General features: G+C 37.6%; 1 protein-coding gene across 3 annotated transcripts in view; it reads left to right on the forward strand.

Annotated features, from left to right (window-relative positions):
* Window positions 1-27,320, forward strand: part of LOC131032376 (acyl-CoA hydrolase 2) — a 256,053-nt gene that overhangs the window by 54,487 nt on the left and 174,246 nt on the right. For all 3 annotated transcript variants that reach the window (XM_057963331.2, XM_057963330.2, XM_057963329.2), the window contains 2 exons: window positions 4,869-4,946; window positions 25,461-25,548. In XM_057963331.2, the coding sequence (XP_057819314.1) occupies window positions 4,869-4,946; window positions 25,461-25,548 (166 nt within the window). The remainder of the gene's footprint in view (window positions 1-4,868; window positions 4,947-25,460; window positions 25,549-27,320) is intronic.

Genomic DNA, 27,320 nt, shown 5'->3' on the forward strand with positions numbered 1-27,320 from the left:
AATTTTCATTTTCTAAAGTTCAAAAACCTCTTCAAGGCATTCCAAATAGGTTCTTTCACTGAATTCCAGGCTTAGTTTCATTCAACTTAGGAGGAAAAAGGTGGATTTAGGTTTTTTTGCCCTGGACCCTCTGGAAGGGTCAGGAGCGATTTTTCACATTCTAGGCTTGGTTGCTTCTTCTTGACTATCCAAATTATCTTCAAAGGACAAAACATACTTCCTCGCATCCACTCCAACCACAAAAATCATTTTGATCTTGCAAGAAAAAGGTGTTTTTGAGAATTTCGCTCTGGACCTCCTGGGAGGGTCAGGAGCGAATTTTGCAATTTTGACCAAAATCTCTCACTTTTCACCTTGAAACTTCTCTGTTAAGTAAGATTTCATCTTGCACTGTGCTAAGAATAGGATTTCATGCCCACGAAAGGCCAAAAAATGTGTTTAGAAGGAATTTCGCTCTGGACCCTCTGGAAGGGTCAGGAGCGAAATTGCCTTTCCTGGACAAAACTCCTTCATTCTTTCATCTCCAAATAGGCCTAGGGGCTTCATCATGTTCATTTCACCTTTCATCACGCCTTTGATACTCCAATTCGCCCAAACAAGGCAAGAAATACCCCTCATAGAGATTTTCGCTCTGGACCCTTTGGAAGGGTCAGGAGCAAAAATTAGGTTTTAAGCAAAATCCTTCATTCTTCAAAGTTGGAACTTCTTCAGGAGGCAAAAACAAGCTATTCTTCTTCCATTCATGCCTATGCTTTGACCTTTTTCATTGCAACATGAGAGCTATTGGGAATTTCGCTTTGGACCCCTTGGAAGGGTTAGGAGCGAAATTCACCATTTTGTCCAACAATCTTTTTTTTGCATGCTTCCAAATCTTTAAATGATGTCCAATCTTCATTCCAAGAGACCCTGCACATAAAAATTTAGCCAAAATTAGTGACAAATAAGCTCAAATAAGATTTTCGCTCTGGACCCTCTGGAAGGGTCAAGAGCAAAATCTTCATTCCAGGCTAAACTACTCAGTCTTCAAGTTTCAAACCACTTCACAAGGCAAAGTTAGACCATTTTCCAAGTTAGGACCAAGGTTTCAAGCTCAAACAAGGTGGCAAATGAAGTTTATGATGAATTTCGCTTTGGACCCTCTGGAAGGGTCAGGAGCGAAATTCCTATTCCAGGCTAGAATCCATCATTTTTCAAGGTTTTCAAACATTTCCAAAGTCCAAACATGTTCGCTTTTCCCTTCAAAATGCCTTGCAAATCAAAATTTGGTCAAATAAGGCAAGAGATGAGTCCTAGGTTGATTTTCGCTCTGGACCCTCTGGAAGGGTCAGGAGCGAAATTTGACATTTTAGACTCTCCGTCAGGATCATTTTATGGAATATAACATTTAAGTATCACTTATACTTTAAGTTATATTCCATATATACTTTCAGGATGTTTGAGAGTGGTTTCGGACCTCCAGGAGTTATATTGCAAAATCTAGTTTTTGGAGGATTCATCAGTTTTCCAGACTTAGTCAAATTTCAGGACTAGGACATTCCAAACAGTCAAATTTCAGGATCAGGACATTCCAGACTTAGCCAAATTTCAGGATCAGGACATTCCAGACTTAATCACTCATCAACTTGACCTCACTCAAGCAGAACCTGCTATCCAGGTGATCCCCTTGGCGACACTCGAAAGCTAAAGGCTAACAGACAAAACCCCAAAAGACCTAAAAAACAGGGGTCCCCATTTGCAATGGGGCGATGTGTGAAATGGTCACAACAGGGCCTTACAACAAAATAATTAGATTTATTATTTAATTATATCGGGGACATCACAACAAACGTAGGGGCCGGTGCCTCTAGTAGGTTGGTGCCTACAAACATCGTAAAAGAAGAAATTTATAAAAGCATTGATTTGCCGTGGTTTTCCCCCATAAGGGTTTCCACGTATATATCTTGTGTTCTACATGTGTTCACATTAGTTAAATCACATATGAATGCTGGTATGCAATGAATATGTTAATGAGATAAGTTATATACTTGTGATTGACGTTGAAAAAGATTAAATTGGTTGTTATATTGATTCACCCCCCCTCTCAGTATAACCGTGTGCTCTTCACCTTCACCTCAAAAATTCATTCCTCAATTGTGAGGAGCGACACATCAGAGGTCCCTCCTCCAAGATCAAAGATCAAAATATTCTTCTCCTGTATAGAAGCCTTCTTATCCAGACCATAAGCAATGGTTGCTGCAGTTGGCTCATTAATAATTCTCATCGTATTCATTCGTAAAATGACGCCGATATCCTTCGTGTCCTGTTGCTGCGAGTCGTTAAAGTATGCCGGAATAGTAATTACAGCATCTTTAACCGTTTGCTCCAAATAGGCCTCATCAATCTCCTTCATCTTTATCAACACCATGGAAGAAATCTCCTAGGCCGCAAATTGCTTCTCACCTCTAAACATCACTTTAATCATCGACTTCTCATCGGGGCCTACAACGACCTTGAAAGGCCAGAGTATCGCGTTGTTTTGCATTAACAAATCAAAAAAGCGGTGCCTGATGAGCTGCTTGGCATCAAACACAGTATTGGTGGGATTCGTGGCCACCTGATTCTTGAGAGCATCATCGATAAGCCATTTTGTATCAGCAAATGCCACATAGGACATTGTAGTCCTATTACCTTGCTCATTAGCAATGATCTTCACATGATCATCCTGCCACACTATGCAATTGTATGTAGTGTCGAGGTCGAGTCCGACGACCTTCTCCCCACCCTTTGCCATAATTACGACTTCACTCAAATTAAGTCATATCAATGCAGATTTTTGATAGCTGTGTGAATCAATTGGATTCCTTGTAATCGTGATCTCATCACTTGCCTTATGTGCCTCCAAGTTATCTAAGTAGAAAGGATCGTTAGTGGGATTCAGAAAGCATGAGATGTGATGAAAGAACAACTCTTCTTCTCAAATGATAGAAGGCAGAGCCTCAAGTAAAACAATGGACGCACAAGTCAGTGGAATCTTAGTAGCTAAACAGCATAGAATAATTCAATACACTCACCTACTCTATCAACTACATTATTTTGTAAAAATTACATCTCGCATACTCTCATCTTCTTGGGCGTTCCCTTGAGGGAACTACACCCAATTCTGCTCTGATACCATGTCATAAATTTTAGATGTTGGGCAAAACAAAAAGAAGTAGAGAAGTTTTTACATCCAGAATGATAGGCTTCTTTTCTTATATCTTTTCGTTCTATACATCCACTTATTTATAGGATTTATATTCCCTATTTTATAGGAAATTACTCTATAACAACTCTCCTATAAATATTGAGCTCTTTTTAACAACTCGGTATATACTACTATTATAATAACTTATTAAACAAACCTTAAGAAACCTAATTATTATTGTATGCATCCTATGATGCAATATTGCTAACACCTATGTGAACATTAATTCCCAACAATAATTTTGTGAGATGGATGAAAAACATCAATGGATGCACTTTCTTTTGTTGTTTGTAATTGTAGAGGCATTAAGTTTGCTATTAGGGATATTTTTTCAGCTTTGATATTTTAGCACTCCTTGCATGCATATTATTATATACTTGTCTATATATTTTTACATGTGTTTTACTAACACACCTTGTAGCAGCTTCATGTATGTTATTTCTTTGTAACAGTTGTAGTAGAAAGATATTTTTCTAATTATATAGCCTAGTATGAGTTTGTTTTCCTTATGGATTTTGACTATATTTTTGGCCTTGCTCATCATTTGTTTGATCTTCATGATTTCTTCTTATAAGATTCCTTTTCTCAGCGCTGTTAAGTTAGGCCTATATTCATCAAAGATTTTGTATCAGCCAGATTGACTGCTAGACAGTTGTTCTTTTTGGGGAAAGTGCAGCAAGGGTCTGTGGTCCATATATGTTTCAGTGTCTTTCTTTTCATGTACTGTTTACAAGTTTTAATAGCATCATCAAATGCTTGCAGTTTTGGTTTAATATGGTTAACCTTTGTCCACCGTTGTACATTTTTTTACTTGGATAAGCTATTACTTTCTATCATAATGCAATAGAACAACTTGTATGGCATGACGGTTAGTGTCAGCGTGGATTATAAATGGCTTAGTTGTCCCAGGTAAAATTAAGATGAATGTTTTCATTGAAGCCATGTTGAGTTTGTGGTAAGATTTTTAGTGGCTTTCAGTCCATTCAAATTTGTCTTTCTTAGAAATTCTTGTAAGGGTAATTTCATCTTGGAGAAGCCATTGATGAAGATTTTAAAAATCCTTATCATTGTGGGAAAATGTTGATTTCAGTTAGATTGGTGGGTGTATGCAAATCTCAAATACTTATGTCAGTTGGTACATCATGCATTTTGGGAATTCACAAATGGTGGTGCATGCAAGGAGGCCTTATATTCTAAAAGAAAACTTCTCAGTTGAAGCTTCAAACATGAAAATAGATCAAATCTTATGAATTTTTGGAAATTATGTAGCTTTTCAAATTTGCATAAATATATTTTTTCCCCCTAGTGTTGAAAAAATGCCCAAGCGGTTCTAGATAATCATTGAAAGAGCATCAATTTGACTTGGTGGAAGTTGGAGTCTTTATAATCCTGTTTTAAGTTTCTCTAAGCAGTTGAAGCTACTGGTAATCAAACTGACATCTATAAGTTCTGAAGTGTTTTCTCAGCTACTCATTTGTCTCTTATCATCTTACCTTGAAAAGTGTTTGATTCCCTAGCTAATGTGTTTTCAAAGGGGGCATATACTTGGATATGAATGCTAGTGGTTAGCAAAAGTAGTGAGTTTGATGATAACTAGTGGTATAATTCAGTATATTGATTCTTCTCTCATTGTCTTATGTCCAAGGTTGATATGTTCCGTGGAATTAGTTTACCTGATGCCCCACATTTTGGAAATGTTTTTGGTGGACAATTAATTTCCCAGGTATGCTCATATTTTGTTAATTCTTTTTTAGCATCTGGAGTTTAATATTCTTGAATTAGTGCCAAGTTTGATATTCTCACACACAGAATCATTTTATTGACCAATATTAATTATTGTTCAACTCCATTTGAACTTCTAGATTGCCTTTCAGAATTGAAGTTTATGTAGTACAGGTAACATATGTTTGGATGACATTATGTTTAGCCAAATGTACAAGTTCCATTGGTAGCATAATTTGGTTGTCACATAAAATTGAAATAGAAGCTAATAATATATCAATATCAATTACTAAGTACTTTATGACTAATACGAATTTTTTAGCTTTGGATGCTGAGATAGACGCCTCACTGTTCGGTAAAAGATCTGCTTTTGATTCTGTTCATTCCAGAGACTCTAGTAGCTTAAACCATTCTCTTGATAGCATTCTCATGAATATATCTCGGAACTATTGCATTAGAAGAGGGTTTCATTTGTAGGTAGGGTTTATAGATTGTACCATGATTTATTAAGTTATTTTGTCAAGATTTTAGGGATGAGTTTTTATATTTATTTTGTTATTAAAGCATAAATATATACTCTGGGTCCTAATGACATGTTCTAGTCATGAATAGACCTGGATATAAAGTCTTTGTTTCTGCCTATGTTGGTTAGAACTATTTAGCTTAAAAAAATGATATTGTAGATAACTTGGATACTTTTTCTATACTTATATTTGTGGATGGAGATTAGAGGTGCTCATCTAAATTGCAAGCATGCATGCCAATCATACTTGAGCATTAAGGAGATAGCGTATTGCTGAATAGTTTTTGTAGTTTGAAAGAAAAGGAGAGTTATGAACAGTACCAAACTTCCTATGGGAAACAATGTTAATAGCAGTTGATATTCATTGCTGTTATTTCACCTGAAGTGTGATACACAAATTGATGGATGAACTAAATTTGACCACGAAGTACAAGTAAAGGATTCTAAGTCACTTTTTTCATGAATATTGAAGTTTAACTTGTAAGACACTCCCTAGTGATAATCTCCCATCGAGTTTCATCAAAAGACAAAGGAGAACAGATAGTGTAGGTGGTCTTGTAATGTCTCCTTTGCAGGCACAAGTGTGAGACAAGGAACCTTAGTCTATTTCTGATTCTTCTAGGCTAATTGGGCTTTTAAATAGGGAATAATTAATTTCTGTAAATTTGAATATCTATGTTAAAGTGGCTTAGTTGGGACCAAAAAGAAAATTAAAATAAAGTCACTTTATGGACAAATTAAATACAATTTCTTGATTATTCACAAAGGGAGTATAAATAGGAATTGTAAAGGACTATTTGATATCTTTGGCAAATACATTTTCTATTGTGAAGTTTGGACATATTATTTGAGTTAAAACAATTAGGATGGAAAGCCTAATGGAAATTTGGTTCGATGGAAGGATTTACCTCTATAAGATGCCACATGGGTAGGAGAACATGTTTTTTAACATCCAAATTTGCAATTGCTTGAGGACAAGCAATTTTGAGGAGGATTTAAATGTCCCCTTTGTAGGTGTAAGTGTGGGATGAGGACCCCTAGCCTATTTTTGATTTTTGTAGGCTAATTGGGCTTTTAAAAAGGGGTTAATTAATTATTTTTGTTAAGTTGAATATTTAATTTTAAAGTGACATAGTGGGGGCCACAAAGAACATTAAAATAAAGAAAGTCACTTTATGGAGAAATTAAATATAATTTCTTGATTATTGATAAGGGAGTACAAAAGGGAATTGTAAAGGACTATTTCATATGTTTGGTAAATACATTTTCTGTTGTGAAGTTTAGACATATTGATCTAGGTGATACCCTAGGATGAAAACCCAAAGGGAAATCTAGTTTTGGTGAAGGATTTCTTTGTAACCAGTGCAGAATGGATTCATTCAAAGTTCATTGGTGTGCGAAAATTGGTGAGTTAAAAATTGTAATTAAAGATCAAGTCGAGTATGAAGATATTTTGGTTCTGTTCAGAAATAATTAATGATGAAGAGATGTGATTGTGTTATGAAAGGAAAACATTGCATTGTTAATCAATTAAAACTCAAACTCATAATATGAAAGAGACGTATCTGTTCATGAAGGTTTCGATCAAAAGGAAACAAGTTGAAAGATAAAAGTTTGTAATTAAAGTATAAGATAAAAGCAGTAATAAAGAATGGTAAGGCAGCAACGATTGATGAAATAAATAAAAATGCATTTAACAAAAGACATGTCTATACAAAAAGACATCTCATTTGATGGAAGGAAATGAGATATAAGACTAGCATGGAATATTCAATTGATAGTGTGTGTGAAGTGTGGAGTAGAATAAAAAAATAGAATATATCTCAAAAAGAGAAGTACGGATTGTAAGTGTGTATAAGTGTGTGGAATGAAAAATAAGATCCTTGAGAGGCTGTACGTAATGGTGTGAGTAATAAATAAATAAAATGCTGTACACCAATAGTCTATGTATGCGAATATCCAGTACAGATTTGAGGAAGTATATGAAGTGAAAACATTGAAACCATAATTCAAAAGGAAGAGTTCCCAGGAGTATGTTGTATGCATAGAACAGAGAAAAGATTCAAGTCATAAGAAGTGTGTAGAATATATTGCTGATTATAAGAAAAGACTAAGAGAACAGTTGTAGAGAAATTGATCAGACTTTTGTGATGATATTTATAGCAGATAGGGAAATCTATTTGTAATCAACTTTTGTGCAGAGGTTGGTGCTCACAAAATCAGTTGTGTGAGTTGGTGCTTCCAGTGAGTTGGTGCTCACAAAATCAGTTGTGGGAGTTGGTGCTTCCAGTGGGTTGGTGCTCACACAATCAGATTTGGGAGTTTGTGCTTCCAGTGGATTGGTCCTCACAAACATAGGGGTTGGTGCCTACGAACATTGTAAAAGAAGATATTTATATAAGCATTAATTTGCTGTGGTTTTCTCCCGTAAGGGTTTCCACATATATATCTTGTGTTCATATTAGTCAGATCACACATTAATGTTGGTATGCAATGAATATGTTTATGAGATAAGCTATATACTTATGATTGAAGTTGAAAAAGTTTAAATTGGTAAAATTTGTTGTTATACTAAGCACCCCCCCTCTCCGTATGATTGTGTGCTCTTCAAAAGAAGCATTGCATAGTGTCATAAAAGTTGTTGCAACGGTAACATTTAGTTTATTAGTCACTCATCTTGCACAATAGACCTTGCAATTAAGGAAGATGCAGTAACTTGGTTATTAGTATATTCTATATTCATAGGATTCTATAGTTGTGATAGCAATTCAAGGTCAAATATTTAATCTTTGGTACATCGATTTGGAAACTATTAATAAGATTTAAATTGAAGGTCTATGCATATGCCAATTAGCAATTTCTATATTACAATGTATTAAATATTTTGTTTGATGTCTGTTAAATTTGCATACCCTTGAGAAGAAGGAACAAGGTGAACAATTGAATATTGCAGCAAACAATTTCATCAAACAATTGTGTAAAACAAATAAATATAGCTTAGCTTATTATAGGTCTATATATGCAAAGGGAGATTGAGGGTAAGCTAGACACCTTGGATGTGAACTTCAGTTTAGTAAATTCCCAAACATTCAAATTCTGCGAATGGTAGGGTAATTGTTAGTTCAGGTAGGCAGTTGTTGCATAACCACTACTAGTATTAGAGTTGTGGAAGTGGTTGTGTTTTCAACACTTGTGTAATGCAACTATTTTATTTCTAACAACCATGTAAAGTGGCGCTTTGGTCACTTGACAAAGAAAATTGGAGTAATGGCTATAGATGGCCTCTCTTCCCTTTATGAGTTTTTTTTGGCTTCCTTCTTGAACTTTCAAAAATGTGAAAAATGCATAAGAGTTGAAGTGGATTTTGTAATGATGTTGGTGGTGTTTGGTTGTCTAACAATTGCGTTGCTATAACCTAGTGTCATTGGAGTAGGTTCTTGCACTTGTATAGGTGTTTGAGCATGTTGTACTTGAAAAGAATGTTCATGAAGGCCTTAAGAAGGTAATAAATCTATTGGTGTTTGAGAATGTTGTACATGTAAAGAATGTCCATGAAGGTCTCAAGAAGGTATTCGATCTGCAATAGCAGAAGGATATAGTGGCATGAGGAGAAACTACCTCACTCATTTATAGTTTTCTCCCTTTATTTTTCTCAAGGTCAAATGTTGTGTTTTCCTCTAGGTAAAAGGGATTTTGTTAAAATACTTTGTTATCCATTTTTTGTGTTTTCTTTAGTGTTCAACGGGGACACATCCCGTCAAAAAAAAGTCCACATTTTTGAGACATGGACTTAGAGGGGATGCCCCTCACTGTTCCACCAAAAACATCCAATACCCAAGGACATTTGTGAGACGTCCCCCTCATAAGTGTACTTTTGGGGAACTCTAGGATGTCCCTGACATGTCTAGGTGACTCTCAAGAGTCATCCAAATGTACCGGATGGTTCTAGCATTCTGGGTGTCCCTGGTAGTGGATAGTTGCAAAAGTTTAAAATAAATCAAAACGGTTTTTTAAATGTGTGCCGCAAGCCCTAACCTTAATGGCCTTTGGTCCTCACCCAAACTCTAAACATTCACAAAAACCTTACAAATAGGCATCTAAGCCTCATTCCAACTCACTTGAAAGTTTCAACAAGAAGCTTTTGAGTGAAAATAATTGCAGGTGGAAGAGGCATTAGAATTGAGGAAGAGCAAGAGGAAGAGTGACATTGGTCCATTGTTGAATCAAAGGATTCAAAGCATTATTCAAGCCTCAAGGTACGCTTTAGGACTATTCTTTTTATGTATTTTTTTAATTGTTCAATTTAGTAACTAATTAGTAATTACTATTTTTAGTTAACAAATTTAGTAATTAATTTAAGGCTTTAGAATTTACATTGTTGCAAATTTCTATTTAAATTCGTTATTTTAGTTTCACAGATGAATAATGGTGAAATGTTTAATTTTTTAAATTTTAGAACAATATTTTATTATTTAGGTGTTCAATTTGTGTCCTTTGTTTTTCCGCTTTGTGCGAATAAGAAAAACAGACATGAAATCTTTGTTTGAAAAAGGTTAAGAACAAGAATTCCTATTTGTGTATCCTTTGCTTCTATGCTTAATTGTTGGCATTGTGTTGTCATTGATGTCAATCGGTATAGCATGACAACCGGTATGGGAGATTGATGTGTATTGTTGTCATTGGTGTATATCGGTAATGGTGTCATTGATGTCAACTAGTATAGCTTGTCACCGGTAAGAAGAGGATGTCAACCAGCATTGTGGTCATTGGAGTCACCGGTACACAAGTTAGTGTTGGCTTGTGTATCCTTTACTTCTATGCTTAATTGTGGTGAGAGATATGTTGGCAGTGTGTTGTTGCCAATCGGCAAGCATATGACCAGTAAGAAAGCAAGGAGGATCCAATGAAGAAGTGCAGAACCGGTATGCAATTGGATGTCAATCAGCAGGACTCCCACTGGATGAAGAGGCTATCACAGGATGCTGATATGACTGACATAGTTCGGACTGCTGCAAGTTAGTATGGTAGACAAAGGGGATGTCTACCGGGTTATGTACCTGGTTGAAGTTGTCTATGCTCAAACTGAGAAATTATATTGGTGCAACAACGAAAGTAGACTGAGCACAATGTAATGACAACTGGTTCACACCAATCATTGGTCAATAGGTGACAAGGATTTACTTCCACCGGTAAGTGGTAATTCTTAGCTTATCCCCCAATATGCATGGAATGCATCATAACCTATAAGATAAGACAAAATTGTAGAAGGCAGGTGATTGAAGGCTCACACTGGACGAACTGGTGAAACACAAGTTTGCCTCAGGTGTGTGAAACCAGAGATGTGCATCTGATCAGCTAGAGTTGGCAAGTTGAGCTACCGGGACAGAGAAGGAAGAGTAAAGAAGTGATGGGTTTGTCACTTTGACAAACTGGTTGAGATGATGTCCAACTTGATGAAGATGAAGGTAAGGTTGAGCAGCTGTAGACATGGACTCATGTCGGAATGCAGATGGAGATGGTTAAAGATTGATGACATGGTGTCATCAAGGTGGTTACCGGTAAGTATGTCAACCGGTAAGATGACAAAGTACAGAAGTGAAAGCCTCCTATTTGATTAAGATGGGCATGTGGTGGATTGGTATGTTTGGTGATCGGTTAAGGTGTTCCATTGGTAGAACAACAAAGTGGAGGCTTGAAGGTTGATCGGTTAGGGTATAACCGACAGGGTTAGTGAATCGGTAGATGAACATTGGTTGTGTGTTGTGGTCGGTGACAGAGTCTAAACCGACACGGTGATTGAGCTGTGGTGCATGTCGACAGAGACGCCATGTGGAGTCTAGGTGTCAAACAAATGGACCGTGCATTGTCGGTGAGGTAGTTGGTGATTGGTCGACATTAATGTCGATGGCGTAAATCATGGGTCAAGAGTATAAGGATGCGGCTCGATACTGATCAGAGGACAAAGATTTGATTCGTTGGCATCATGATCGATGCAGTGTGTCTAGGTGCTGATCAGGGTAGGTGAAGCTAACTACATGATCGCTTCATTGGGATTGACAAGTGCAGACCGACAAAGAGGCTGTGTTTGCTAAATATGTGTTGACGTGTATTTTGTACACTATCAAACACAGAATAAAATACCCAAGGGTACCTTATCCTCTCTTGAGTAAAGCCTCTGAATGCTGAAGATATCGCGAAAAGGATCAATCAGGGTGACTTCAAGGTTCTTTGCTGTAGGGTCTCTACGTGTGGATAAGCACCAGTGGTCGTTGTGAATGCTGTTTCTTCAAGGGGTCTTACGCACTTTAAAAGTTGGTCCGTGTTACTCTTTACTTAACTGCAGGAACAGGAATTTCCTAACACTAACAAATTCTCAAAAAAGATCAAAAGGTAGGGTTTTCAAGAGATGCATTCTAATCTAATCCTAAGAATGACTCAATGTAGGCTAGTCTTGGTAAGATTCTACCAATTTTAGTATTGCGAAGGAATTACAACTCTAGTGGAATTGATGCGATCTTCTAAGGTGATTAGTGATTTTCAAATCATCAAGAATTATAGATACTACCATAAAGATACATATCAATAGTTCAATAATGACTGAAGGTTCAAGCAATCTAAATATCTCCAGTTGACCACGCAAGGCATCCTTACAATCAGTAAGAAGCTAGTGGTTTGGAACGTGAATCTCACCAAAGATCAAACACAACACTTAGTCCTTCAAACTTAAATACTACTTCGACTGAGAATGATTCAAGAAAGTAAACAACCATGAAGATAGCCACAAGAATTGCAATAAAACACCATAACTTCAATATTTTATTGATCTCAAAGCCAAAATAGACAACAATTGTTCGAAATTCTTTCTTCACTACTCAATCTTGCTACAAAATAACTTTCTTCTCTCCAAAGCTCTAACTATTATCTATCTCCTTAATATCTAATTTCTAATGACAAAATGAAAATGAGTGAGGGTATATATAGCATCCTCAATTACGATGAACGACCCAGATCAAAAGAAGATCAACGGCTGAGATTCTGACACCTAAACCCTAATTAGGGTTTGTTACAAAAAGTTCCCCTTTTAGATGAACATTATTAAATGCATAGCCAAATATTTAATTGGCACAAAAATTGAGGAAACATAGACCAATGATAATTAAGATGCCACATCATTCTATAACAACCGTTCTTCTAGAACCTTGTTCCCTTTACAATGCTCTTTCCTAGCATATGCAACGAATCTGGACACAATTCCTTCAATCTCAGCAATAGGAATCTCGGGAAGATTCCTCATTCGCTCCTCCAAGTGGATAACCTGATCAAAGGCATTGAGAAGAGCCGTTTCCCATCCAGGTTCAAGTTCTTTGATCTTCTCAATCAGGAGCATAGTAGTGAACATTAGATCCCGTTGCTCATCTGTGATGACATTCTCATGTTTGCAAAAGATGACCTTGACTCTCTCTTCCAACTCTTGGAGGTCCACATTCGTCTCAACTTCGATCCTCCTGTCGAGAATGGTACATAACACTTCAAACACCTTATCCTGAATTGGATGGATGACACCTTCAACTTGATTGCATTTGGTGCTGATGTCCTCAAAAAGAACCTCTTTCATCTAGAGTAGAGTTGACCACTGAAGTAAATTATGAGCTCCTCCATCCATTATCTTTTCTTGTGCTAGGATCTTCCTTAGTGTTTGCCTGATTACTTGCAGAACAGGAATGATAACATCTCTAGTGTGAGTGAAAGCGGCTACAGTTATCATTAGGTTGTGGACGATCTCAAGGACCTGGATAGCTCGGTGGATTGTCTTCATCATTCTTGTTGAAAATTCAACAGCTACTATGTGGGATTTGTCAATCCAAGAGCTCATAAGCTGAACCAAGCTCTTGACTCTTTCTGCCTCGCCAATTGATTCGAGGGGAAGTGCTTGCACAGGAGATACTGTCGGATCCTGATGTCCCAAGGGCTGATTGAGATGACTAAAGTAGCCTCTCCAAGCACCGACTTCTCTCTCAAGCTTTCTATTCTTTTCCATTTCTTCTTTAAGCTTGTCTTTAAGTGCTTCAAATGAATCGGTTGCCTCATCCAGTGCCTGTTCAGTAGTGAGGGGACCAAGTTCAAATGTTTCTACATCATACTCATCTGCAAGGATTTCACCTTCATACTTGTCCACTACTGGTGTAGCTATCTGCAATTTCCTGGATCCTGTCTCATCTGTGATCACCTTGGACATCTTGGTGGCCTTCTTCTTCTCCATTACCTCTTGAGAATTTCCTATAAGACTCTCTAAGTCAATCACATCCTCTTCATGCTCAATCATAATCACCTTTGTCAATCTCTCTTTTAACCAATCCGGAATGTCGGATCTTGTCTCTCTAACTTGTATTTCCTTAGGCAATGGTTCATCTTCTCGGAGAGGGGATATCGCCTCATCATCATTTTCCTGATCCTCCTGTAGCTCATCAACTTGTAGCGGTTGACTTGATGAATGCTGAGGTGTTTGTCCCTTCTCTAGTTTATCATTCTGTACCATGGATTCCATAGATTCATCAATCTCAGGTACCATCTTCTCTTGACCTTCAGCTTGACTCGCCTTCTTTCCATGTCGAGAAGATGTGCCTGATGGGCGATCTCGATTGGCCTCTTGCTTCTTTTTGGAAGGTTCTCTTTTCTCAGGTCTTTCTTTCCTCTTTGCGCCTCTAGGATGAGAATTGCCTTCACTTGCGCTCACTCGTCCTTCTTTTGGTCTTTCCTCCAAAGTAAAAGTCATTGGTATGTTCTGTTCTCTTAACTTCTGATGTTGTACATCCACCCATCTGCGAGTACATGACAAAACTGGAGCCATCAAAGCTCTCAAGTCCGAAATCTCAGGCTCCTCCAATCTATCTTCACTCTCTTATCTTCTTTGTCATAGGATGACTGGAGATGTTTGCCACTGTCCTGAGCTTGATCGGCTACTCTGTAAAGTTTGCATTTCCTAATGAAATCTAAAGGTAATCTGGAATGCATCTTTCTTTTCACTTCTAAATCATTTGAGAGATTCATCCAAAAGTCCTCTACCTGAAACTTGTGTTTGTACTTCTTGGCAACTGTCTCCTCCATATAACCATGAGGATCGAAATTCTCCCTCAAGGCAAAGAACGTGAATGAATATAAAGCTAGTTCCTTCTTTGCATCTTCCGAGGCTTGAGTATTAGGACATACCTCAACTGAATTCCCCCATATGATGGGCATGGGAACTCCATTTCCATGCTTGTGTCTGAATGCCTTTGCATAAGCTGCCAACTGTCTGGTCACCTCAAGTAGCACTATCCTGTCTGTCGGATACCTCGGCAACATGTAGGGAGGTGAAGGACACGCATGAATTCTGATATATGTAAACGTTTGAAATTGGATGAACCATGCACCATACTTCTTCACAAGCTCTTGTGCATCCAGAGATAGTCGATTATGAATCCCACCTTGCAATATCCTAGTGATGTTCATCGTGAAGGTGTCATTGACTAACTTGTAGTCACCTCTCGGAGGATGATGCAAATGAACATAAGAGTCACAAACTCTCACTTCTCCGGGTCCTCTTCCGATCACTCCTCTGTGAGGTAGTCCTGCATATTCGAAACTCCTGATCAGGGCATATATGACATATGAGCTCATGTGGAATGATTTAGTAGGTCTTAGTCTTCTGAACTGCACATCCAGACAATGGCTAATAATTCTAGCCCAATGAATTGTTCCTTTTGCCTGGACTATCACTTGGATGAAGAAGAACATCCACTTTTCGAAGTAGAAGGCTTGAGGAGCCCCTATAACTCGATTGAGCAAAGTTATCAAATCTCTGTACTCCTCCTGGAAGTCGATCCTATGTGGTGTGTTGGGAATCTTGCTCAGGCGAGGACGACTTTTGAGCAACCAATTCTTATTGATGAGATTCAAGCAAGTGTCGGGATCATCTTCATACATTGACCTGGCTCCTTCTAAGCTTTTGTAAATCATATCTTTATGCTTTGGAAGATGGAGAGCCTCACTTATAGCCTCCTCTGAAAGGTAAGCCAAAGTGTTTCCTTCCTTGGATACGATCGATCTCGATTGTGAGTCATAATGGCGGGCACACTCGATCATCAGTTCATGACACTAGATTGCTGGAGGGAAACCGACCGCCTTGATGATGCCACTTTCAATTATTCTCTTCGTGACAGGTGATGGCTTGCCAATGTAGGGGACCTCTCGAAACTTCTTCATACTGAAGTTTCCCAAGTTGGTATCTCCGATATTGCTCCATTTGGACACGATCCTGGTCTCCAATTCTTCATTCTTCTGATCTTCCTTAATGAGAGCCGGGTGACTAGTAGATGCTCTCGCCTTTGGAGTTGCCATCTTGACACCTACATAACATTTCACAATGAGTAATATATCTTGAAGTGTAGAAATATAGAGTAGAAAGGAAGATTTAAGATTTTAATTAGGAAACTTCATGATAAATCTTGAGTTATCATTTCCTAATTAACTATGCCAAACTTAGAATTTTCAAAACAAAAGTTCAAAAGTCAAATCTTCAACAATGGTGTCAAAAAGATTTCGCCATACCTCCTCTTCAGTATTAAACTCTAAGAAATGATGCAAAAATAGGTGAATTTCGCTAGGCAAAATGTAGATCAAAGTTATCCCTTGAATAAAATGCGCCTCCTTTAGCCTTCAAAAGAATCAATTCCACTACCCTCTAGCCTTCAACACTTATAGAAAATCGCTCCAAGCAAACCAGATTTCGCACCTTCAATTAGTCTTCCAAATTCGCACTTGAAGCAATGATTGAATGATTTGAATGATGAAAAAACACCTCCAATATATAGAGCGCTCACCCCTTTGCTCCCTGTAGGCCGACTTGGCAAAAAGAGGTTAAAAAAAAAAAAAAAATTCCAAAAAGGAGGGGCCGACTTGGTAAAATAAATAAAAATAAGACCTTAAGCACTCCATATTTAATTTTAATTTAATAAAAAAATTAATTTTAAATGCCTCCAAGATAGAAGTTCGATTTTTTAAGGCTTAAAATTAATTTATTAAATGCCAATGTCTTTTATTAAATGCCAGTTTAATTTTAATTTTTTCAAATGCCTCAAAATTAGTAATTTTGGTGATCATTTGAAGGAATATCAACGCTCAATAATGTAAAAATGAAGGATATCACCAATTTCGCCCTGGACCTTCAGTGAAGGTCAGGAGCGATCTTTCAATTTTGCCCTTGCATACCTGCCTTTTTTGTCCAAAACTTCATCTATGCATTTAAATGGCATTTTTAACTGTGGTTTTGAGTTTGATTTCATTTGATCTCTAGGAGGAAAGTGCTATTAGGACTTTTTCGCCTTGGACCCTCAGAGAGGGTCAGGAGCGATTTTTTCACTTTTGCTCTTAATCCTTAATCTTTTAATTGTCAATTCTCCTTGTGGGGTAAGCAATGATCTCCTTCACTCGTTCTATGCATGCTTGGTTTGCTTTTGCAATGCAAAATAGGGGCTTCAAAGATTTTCGCTCTGGGCCTGTAGTGAAGGTCAGGAGCAACTTTTGCAATTTAGGCTAGGATCATCAAGTTTTGGAGGTAAATCCTTGTTCATCACGTTTTGGAGGACCTTTCCACCCTAGCACAACCTTGCCTTAGCGCGATCTTGAAGGGAAGTTGTTGGTTTTGCAAATTTCGCCCTGGGCCTTCAGTAAGGGTCAGGGGCGATTTTGAGTCTTTTGCACAAATTCTTGATCATTCCAACTTCAAATTACTCTTAAGGCGTAGAACAACATACTTCACTCCCTACTGAGTCTTGAGAACAATAATATCATCTCGAAATGTAAGGAAAATGGGCATACTAGGAAATTTCGCCCTGGACCCTCAGAGAGGGTTAGGAGTGATTTTCCCTATTGTCATCAAAATTTACACTCCTAGCATCTGAATTCCACTTCAAGGCATTTCAAACACCGTTTCTACCTTGTGCCTAAGCTTAGCTTCATTTAATTTTGGAGGAAAAGGTTTGATTTTAGGTTTTTCTCCCTGGACCTTTAGTGAGGGTCAGTAGCGATTTTGCAAATTCAAGTTTATCCATCTTTTGTTAGCCCTCCAAATTATCTTCAATGGGCAAAACATACCCTTCCTCAGTCGTTCAAGCAAGATTTTGTCTTAAGTCTTCAAAGAAAGGAGAGAAACTTAGAAATTCGCCCTGGACCTTCAGAGAGGGTCAGGAGCGACTTTTCAAACCTGGCTTGATTGCCTCCTTGTTGATCGTCCAAATTATATTCAATAGGTAAAACACACTTGCCTTTATCTATTCCAATCATAAAAATCACTTTGACCTAGCAAGAAATGTGCCTTTTGAAAATTTCGCTTTGGACCTTCAGAGAGGGTCAGGAGCGAATTTTGCCCTCTAGACCAAAATGCTTCACTTTTCACCATGAAATGTCTTTGCTAGGGAAGATTTCATCTTGTTTCATGCTATGAATAAAAGTTCCTGTCCAAGAAAGGTCTAAAAATGTGCATATAAAGAATTTCGCTCTGGTCCTTCAGAGAGGGTTAGGAGTGACTTTACTCCCCTTGGGCAGAACTCCTTCAATTCGTCATCTTCAATCAAGTCTGGACACTTTATCACTCTCATTTCATCCTCCACCCTGCCTTTGATATCTCAATTTGACCAAACAAGGTTAGGAATGACTCTAATAAGTTTTTTTGCCTTGGACCTTTAGAGAGGGTCAGGAGCGATTTTGATGATTCCAACAAGATCCTTCATCATCTCAAGTTAAAACTCCTTCAGGTGGATGGAGAAAGTCATTGATTTTCCACTCATGTCCAACACTTGGTCCTTTTTTCACTATAAGATGAGGGAAATCAAAATTTTGCCCTGGGCCCTCAGTAAGGGTCAGGAGCGAATTTTCCCTTAGCCTTCAAAATTCATCATTTTCCATGCCTTCAAATCTTCAAAAGCATCAAGTCACGTCCAATCATCCCTCTTGGAGACCCTGCACAAAACAAATTAAAAAAGTCAGTGACAAATATGCCTTAAATAACATTTTCGCCCTGGACCCTCAGCAAGGGTCAGGAGCGATTTCACCCTTTTTGGCTAAACTATTCAAAATTTAAGTCTCCAATCACTTCACAAAGCAGAGTTAGGTCATTCTCAAGGCCAGGAACCAGTTAGCAAGCCTTCTCAAAACAAGAATTTGTGTTTTAGGATGAAGTTCGCCCTGGACCTTCAGCAAGGTCAGGAGCGATTTCTCTATTTTAGGCATCATTTTGCTTTTAAAAAATTTCATCAAAACTTCCCCAGGCAAGAACACACCAAAATCCTCTTAAAACATCCCAACACTTAGCCAAAATTGTGAAGGAAGTCCAATCTACAAGGATTTTCGCCCTGAGCCTTCAGAGAAGGTCAGGAGCGAAACTGGCATTATCAGGCTCTTGATCTATTTCCTCGCTTATGCAACTTAGCCCACTAGACTCACTTTCTTCACTGACTGTGTTTAACTGACTTAGACCAGGAAACAACTAGACCTTACCGTAAAGACCTTCAATCTAGACTTAACCTGAGACCTATTTGACTCCCCTGAGAGGCTTACCTTATTTCAACAATCTCAATTCTTCAGGAAGACACTTAACAATTTGCCAAAATTTGACTGGACTTAGCTTGAATAACGTCAAAAGGGACCCTTAAGGTTTAGCCGTAGCCCAGACAGACCACTCATTCACTCAAAACCCTAAAAGCAGAGAGAAGAACAAGCAAAACAAAAGCAAAAAAGAGGGGGTCCCCATTCTAATGGGGCGATGTGTGAAATGGTCACAACAATATGGCAAATGTGTTTTGGAAGCAGCGTGATTGGCGGTGATGGGTGATCGGTTGTAGCTTGACTAACTCAGAGAAGAGAGCCGATCTGATTTGATACGCCTTGTGATTGATGAAGGAACCCTAGCGTGCCAAAGGTTTGAATGTTTGTTTTGGTGGGAATGTAGAAGTATAAATATGCAGTTTGAAGACCAGATCTGCTGCTGCTGCACGAGAGAGTGACGCCGGTGAAGTGAGTGCAATGAGAGTGTTAGTCAGTCAAAGAGCCCATCGATAATCATAGAGGTGACCGAGTGCTTGAGAGAGAACCGGTACGAAGAGTTCAACCGGCAAGAGTAAGGCAACCGGTAGACTGTCATTGAGCCTGACAGTGGTGTGAACCGGTAAGAGGACAGCTGCAGTGAGCAAAGCAGAGCAAAGAAAAGAGGTAGAGGTTGAACCGACGAGAGTGTTAGAGAAGATAAGATACAACAGAGATTGAGTAGAGGAGAGATCAAAACCGACAGGGAAGAAGTGGAGGTTGAACCGTTAAGGTTGCAGCAGAGAGGAAAGAAGAACAGAGAACCGGTTAAGCAGAGAACAGAGCAGGGCTGATCTGGAATAGAGATTGCAGAGGTTATAGAACTCATTTGTAGCCGGCAGACTACTTTTGCATTGTTTACAGATTTTGTAATCACTGAGTTGGAGCTCGATGCAGGGGTTGGTGCCCTAAACTTTGTAATCAGTGTTTACTGTGAGGCTGGATTGGAGCAGTAGACTCCAACAACATTTCTCATCGAGGTTTTTCCCATGCTGGATTTTCCTCGTATATACCGGTGTTATGTGACGCGCCTCTTGTGTGTGCTTGCATTTTGGTCTTCCCTTATCTCATCGATAGATTCACTTTGTGTTAGATCTGCTAACCGGTACACACACTTAGGATTAAAAGGTTAAAGTTTGAAAACCACTGATTCACCCCCCCTCTCAGTGGCATCTTGTGTTCTACAAATGCCACCTTAAGTAAGAGAAACAAAAGAAAATCCTTGTGTCTTAATCCCTTGCATTATGTATTGTTTGGATTTTAATTTCTAAATTGTAAACTTATAAATTTTATATCTTTTCATTTAGTCTTTATGAGTATGAGTGAGGATGAGGTCAAGATTCAAGAGGCTGATGTAGAAGTTGAAATTAAATCCGTTTATGTACCCAATGAAAATATAGAAGTAGAGAAGGGTGAAGCCACTAATTCCATTGCGAGTGCAAGTGTTAGTGCCCTTCCAAAATGCTGCAAAAATACGTGAAGGTTTCTTTTGATCCTTTTGATGATTCTCCAATATGAGGTCAATGCAATGAGTAGCACAAGGGGTCCAAAAAAAGGTGGGGTGCCTCTTTATGAGAAGTTTATCTCCAGCAACATAATTTGCTGCATTATCTGTAACTATTTGCACCAGATTCTACTCACCCACCTTCTCCAATACTCCACAGAGATACTCAACATTTTTTATATTCCTTGAAGCATCAATTGACTTCAAAAACACTATGCTACCTAAGAAAGAAAGATAAGCAATTTAGTCAAACAAAAATTTAAAAATTGACTCACTAAATCAATAATAAATACACTCTACAAAATACGAAGTACAATTATTTGATGAGGAGACAAGAAATTTCAGTAGTGTTTTATTGCTTCTGTTGGTCCAACCATCCGTAATGATGGTCCAATTCTTCCTCCTCCATATCTCATGCTGCTCGACAATTTTGGCTTTAACATTAGCCACCTTTTGACTAAAAATAGGGCTCTTTATCTCCTCATCGTTAGGGGCTTTGAACCCATGACCACAAGTAGTAATGGCCTCTACCATAATTTGCCAATATTGAGACCTAAAACAAATTAAATAAACAGAATAAATACTTACTATTAACTATTAAGTTTTACTTGTAACATTAAAAATTAAAATAATCAATGTGGCATACTCTTAAATTCTTAATTTCTTAAAAGCAAAAAAATTAAGACAAATAAATCAGAATAATAATAAATACCTCGTTGCATGAAATGGAACGTTGTTGTAGAACCACACATCTCCAATTGTAATTTTCGCAGCATCATGCTTCTCCTTATTCCAACCGATGCTCTCAAGCGATGGTTGGGCACCTAGATTCGTGCGTGGAACAAAAAGTGAATCTAATGTGGATTTATTTTTACGAATCTGAGGTCCAATGCTCACACTCGCACTACCACTACTTCCAGATGCGGGAAGTGGAGGCCGAGGATTTGAAGAAGCCTCTCCACCAATGTTTGCCAATTCTTCCATTTGCTTCCTTTTTAATTCTTTTTTCTCTTCAAATTCCTCTATTTGAGCTTGCACTTCATGTATAACCTTAGGGGATGCTAGTTTGCATGGCTTGGCATCATGACATTCTATTTATGCAATGTGATATTTCAGCTAGTTAATACCTCCCCTATTATATTTTGTTTTGCACTGAATACATGTTACTTCTCCTTTTTTTAATCCAGGGATGCCATGTTTCCAAGCCTTATCCTTTCTTACTGGGACTGCCTTTGGAGCACCACTTCTACTACCATTACGTTGAGACATTATGCTGCATAATGTCTCTTATTCTAATTAAGTTAAAACTTAAAAATAAATAATTGAATGAAAAACAAAACTAGGGTTTCATATTTTTTCTATAAACATAATGAAACAAAACAAAGGTACAATAAAATAGAAATATGAAAGTAAAAATCAAAAAACAACAAAAAAAATGTAACTTACCTCTTTAAATTTGCTCCAAAATTGAAGAAATGTACCTTCAAATTTGTAGGGACCTCTTCCAAATTCTTCTTTAACTCCTTTAAATGCTTGAATGCAAGCTACTAACTTGCACAAACAATCAACAATCACAATCTCCTCTTCAATCTATCTGCTAGTCTGCTCTTCAATGCCTTAATATTTTTGCTCAAATGCCTCTTTTTCTCTCCTCCTTGTGTTTGCAAACAATAAAAATGAATTTTTAGGGTAAGAAGGCGAACATATTTACCTTTTTTGCAAGTTAAAACAAACCATTTTTTATTTTTTTTGCTTTTTATTTGTGGCTGGGCGTGACAGAGTTTTAGGCTCAGGAGTCAGTGAGTCTGCCGAGTCTGACAAACAACTTTGGACTCGTAAAGTTTGGGCCAAACTCTGGTTTTCATCATAGGTTTTGCTCTCAGAAGAAGCTTCAAGTATTCACAAAAGAAAGAAAATCCAGCATATGCAAATGAGCTTCCAAATCACCTTTTGTAATTTTCTTGTAGAACATTCTTGAAGGTACCTTTTTTACCATATTGAAATAAATCAATAAAGCACTTTTATAAAGTAACTATAATATTTGTCCTTTTAAATCAGTTAAGTCACCTTTTTAAATTAATTAAAAAATAGTCATCCGGAAAATTAGTTTATTGGACAATTTTACGTATTTAATTAAATTCCCTAACAAATCCTAATGGTAGCCTATAAGAATTGAATAGGCTAAAAGGGACACTTCTAACTACTCCACAAAAGGGGACATTACAGTTCAAGGGCAATAAAATATAAGGGGAAACGTAGGGTGACTGGTGATGCTATAAATTTGCTTGCAGATTTTTTTGATGTGCAATTGAAGGATGAGGTAGATGATGCCATTGGCAAATTCTTCTTTGGCAATGCCATTCCATTCGATGTGGCTTCCTCTCCTTATTATAAGGAGGTTGTAAACATTATAAGGGTGGGACCATCAGATGTGCCACCAAGGTAGATTAATTTGCGGACAAAAGTCTTGGATAAGAACTATTGGAAGAATAACATTTTAATGGAGAAGATGAAAGAATCCTTGATCACAAGTAGATGCAACATAGTCATGGATGTGTAGACAAACATTAGGGATTGTCCACTGATCAATACCATGGTTACATGTTTAGGGGACCCTCATTTCCTTGGGTTTGTTGATTGTTCAAGGCATCACAAAGATGCTGATTTTCAGTTTCAAATTTGTAAAAATGCTAAGAGGAGTTTAAGCCACAAAATGTGGTGCAAGTAGTTATATTTGTGGCTTATGTGTGCAAATCTGCAAGGAAGTTAGAGACAATTTATAGGCGTATTGGGTAGTCTCCTTGTGTGCATGCCATGAATGATGCAATCAAGGACATGGGAAAAATTGGCTGGATCAAAACAATTGTTTGTGTTGCTAGAGATGTGTAGATGTTTATCTGCAACCTCCACACTTCACGTGGACTCTTTATCACCTCCAAGAAGGAATTCTTGACACCTATAGAATATGTATCATATTCTCTTGGAGATGATGTTTGAGTTGCAATAGGCATTGTAACTAATGGTTATTATAGCATAATGGAATCAATGGCTTGAGTCCAAGATAGAGCAAGGGAAGAAGGTGAAGGATGTGGTGAAGAGTTTTCACTGATGATGCAAAATATATTGTCTCCATCATTATTCTTGTCTTTAGATTGATTAGATATGGGAATCTTGGAGAGGTGTATGAGTTGATTGATACTATGCTTGACCAAGTGAAGACTGTCGACAAAAAGGCTCCACATTGCAATTCTATAGTGAACATATTCAGCCAATCATTCATCATATACGAGAGAAGCTCAACACTCCCTCGCACATGGCTGCCTATGCATTGAACCTGAAGTTGTACATGCAAAAGCTTGGGATAATTACCCCTATATAGGATGTTGAGGTGAAGGTAAAATTTGTGAAGCTATTCAAAAGATATGGGATTTTATAAATGGCAACATCACTTGTATTGAGTGGACAGATTTTGCCTCTTAGGGATATTTAGATGAGGCCAAGATAGATAGGGAGACTATGGCACAAGAGGACCCAATTTTGAGGTGGACTCTACATGGGATTCCTTCTTTAACTACCTCTATAGGCATTTGTTTCCTATCAAATGTTTCTAGTTATTCTACTATTTAGAGGAATTGGTTTACTTATAACTTCATCTATTCCATTAAGAGGAAGTAGTTTACTTATAACTTCATCTATTTTATTAAGAGGAACGGACTTACCTCTAGGAGGGTGGAGAAACATGTGGCTGTTCATAGTGCCTTGCATCTTATTGATCACAACACAATTATGTACAAGGAGGGTCCAGCATCCCGATGAGATGTAGAGCTAGAGGAGGCAGCAGAACTTGATGATGATGCTATAAAGATAGGGCTCTTTGGTATTGGTTGGGAGGAGCTTAAACATGTGGACTCCATTAGTTCTAGTGATTAGGAGTTTGGGGATGATTAGAGGCATCATTTTAGGCCATTTTGTCATTTTGAACATTGTAATCATTATTATTAAATTCTGAATATAATATAAATTCTGATTTGACATTTTCATTGTTAATGTTTAGTTCAAATGTCCAATGCAATCATTGCAATGTGTTTACTACTGAGTAGTTTTATTTTGCTTAGTGTGTCAAAGTTTTATTTGTAATTATAAGTTCTAACTTCTAATACTTATTACTTTGCATGTTTTTAGAATTAATTTTTCAAGTACTATATGTATTTGTGCTGCCTTGCCACTGTCATCTTGATGTTTTCCCCAAACTTAGGCCCTTGGTCGCCTCGTCCCCCTATCCTGCTGTCAAGAAATTTTGTGGAACTATGGTTTTCTTACTCTTGTTACAAGCCATATTCTTTAGTTTGCTAAAGTGCACTTGATGACATAATTTTAGACACACATGGATTCCTTTTTCTTTCATTTGCATAAGGAATACTAACTTATTCAATCAAAACATTGTGTAAATAAATGAGGTTCATTTAACTGTATTATGTAGTCACAACATACAGTGGGAATGAATTTTCTTCCTTGCTATTTAGAGGAATGGCATTTGATGTGTGGAAAGCGATTTTCTTCCATTGTTTGTATTTTCATACTCTTGTTATAAGCTATGTTCTTTTTGCTGAAGTGCACTTGGTAACATAATTTTAAAGGTATAGGGATTTTTTTTTCTTTCATTTGCATAAGGAATGATAAATTATTCAATAATAGGACAACTTAAATAAACATGACTTGTTTAATTGTATTATGTAGTGGCAGCATACATTGGAAAGAAAGTTTCTTCCTTGCTCGATTTAGAGAAATGACATTTTAGGTGTAGCAAAATAGACTCCACCTCTTTGCTTTTTGTCGAAAAGAAAAACTTAAATAAAATGTTTACAATGCAGGCACTTGCTGCAGCAAGCAAATCTGTCGATCCACTTATGCTTGCTCATAGTCTGCATTCATATTTTATTCGGACGGGAGATGTAAAGTGTAAGTGTATTTTCTTCTTCTTCATTACTAACTGCAAATAAATCCTTTTACAAAAGATCTGTGGATCCACTTATACTTGCTCATTGTCTGCATCCATATTTTATTTGGACTAGAGACATAAGTGTAAGTGTATTTTCTTCTTTGTTCGTTATTAACTGTGAATAAAAATTCATATTTTATTTAGATTGGACGTATAAAGTGTAAGTGCATTTTCTTTCTTGTTCATTACTAAGTACAAATAAATCCCTTTGTGGATTCTATATGTCTATTACATTGGTTGCTTGGTGGATACATTGACTTGCTACTTATCAAAATGGTCTGAATCAATGAGATCCTGTAGTGTCCCCTCTTTCCTAGTGGTCACTCAGGAGACAAAGATTTGCCTGTTACCCATCTCCGTAGGTGAATTTAGTGGATAGGAGATGTTTGTGTAATAATCCCACTAATTTTTTTTTGTTTTTTCAGAGCAATAGCACTATCACACCAATCACCCGCCAGGGTTAGAATAATGAAATCTAAACAACTGGAAGGAACCCTACACTTTCTGATCACTGAGAGCCTAGATTGGGAGGGTGAGAGCATACGGTAGCAGGGGATCGTTAGAGATAAACTACTGAACTGTTGAAATACAATAACGGGCGGCAAGCCAGCCCCTTCTGCTTATCTCGCGGGAAAGCAAGGAACTTGGCGGTAAACCAACCAAGAGAACAACACTTAAAACACAAATCACTCTACCGCAATATTTCAGTGGGAGGACTGGATTACAAAACTACACAACTTGACCGCTTATGCAATAGGAGGATCATTACAACCAATATCAGTCAACCGCTTATGCAGCGGGAGGATTGAATTACAAAATATCTGATACAGGCGGCAAGCCAACCTCTTCCACTTTTCAGCGGGATATGAAGATTACAATTTAGAACGGTTAGTAATACCTACTACTTAACCTTACAATAGAGAGGAAAGAGAGAGTGGAAGTATATTGCTGAACACAAGAGCTAATGATCATCACACCAATTCAACACCAAAACGGTAGGCTGAAAATGCATAACCAGCAACCCATAAACTCACTAAATTGCTCATATCTCACACAAATTTCCTTCAATTCACTCCAAATCACTCCCAAACCAACACTAGACAAGCAGCAACGAAGAATAAACCAAAATAGAGTTACCAAACACTCCAAAACACCCTGCAGGCATCCCAATGCACTCACCAAAACCCACACCTAGCTAGGATATTTCGATTTGCAATATAAAATCTAAAACTCAGAATATAGTGCTGCAAACTTACAAGATATATCGCCAACAGAAAAAAGAAGGTTTGAGCTAGTACCTAGAATGATCAGTCGCTCAGGTAGGGAGGTATGATCGAAAACTTGCTTCAGCCATAGGGAAACCAACAACTCCAGAAAACACACCACACTTCGAAAATACTGGAATATGCACTAAAAATGTCACAGGATACACCACATAGCTAGTTACTATATCTCAAGTACGAAACTGGTAACACTAGGGAGCCACACTCCAAAGGTTCAAAGTTCATACGCCAATCCTCAGCATAACAATGCAATTTTTCAAGATCCCAAAATGAGAGCCCAAGGCTCATATTTATAACTCCAAGCTCCCCCAAATTCAAATGCAAATGGCGCCCAAACTCAAGTCAAACTACTTTCATTTCATTTCAAGTCTCCTCCCAACATGGCCCCCACTTCCCTTCTTCCTAGGCAAAGTTCGAACTTTGTCTTTGGTGACATTTTTTGCAATATA

Source organism: Cryptomeria japonica, chromosome 8, assembly GCF_030272615.1.
Source record: "Cryptomeria japonica chromosome 8, Sugi_1.0, whole genome shotgun sequence".
Lineage (NCBI taxonomy): Eukaryota > Viridiplantae > Streptophyta > Pinopsida > Cupressales > Cupressaceae > Cryptomeria > Cryptomeria japonica.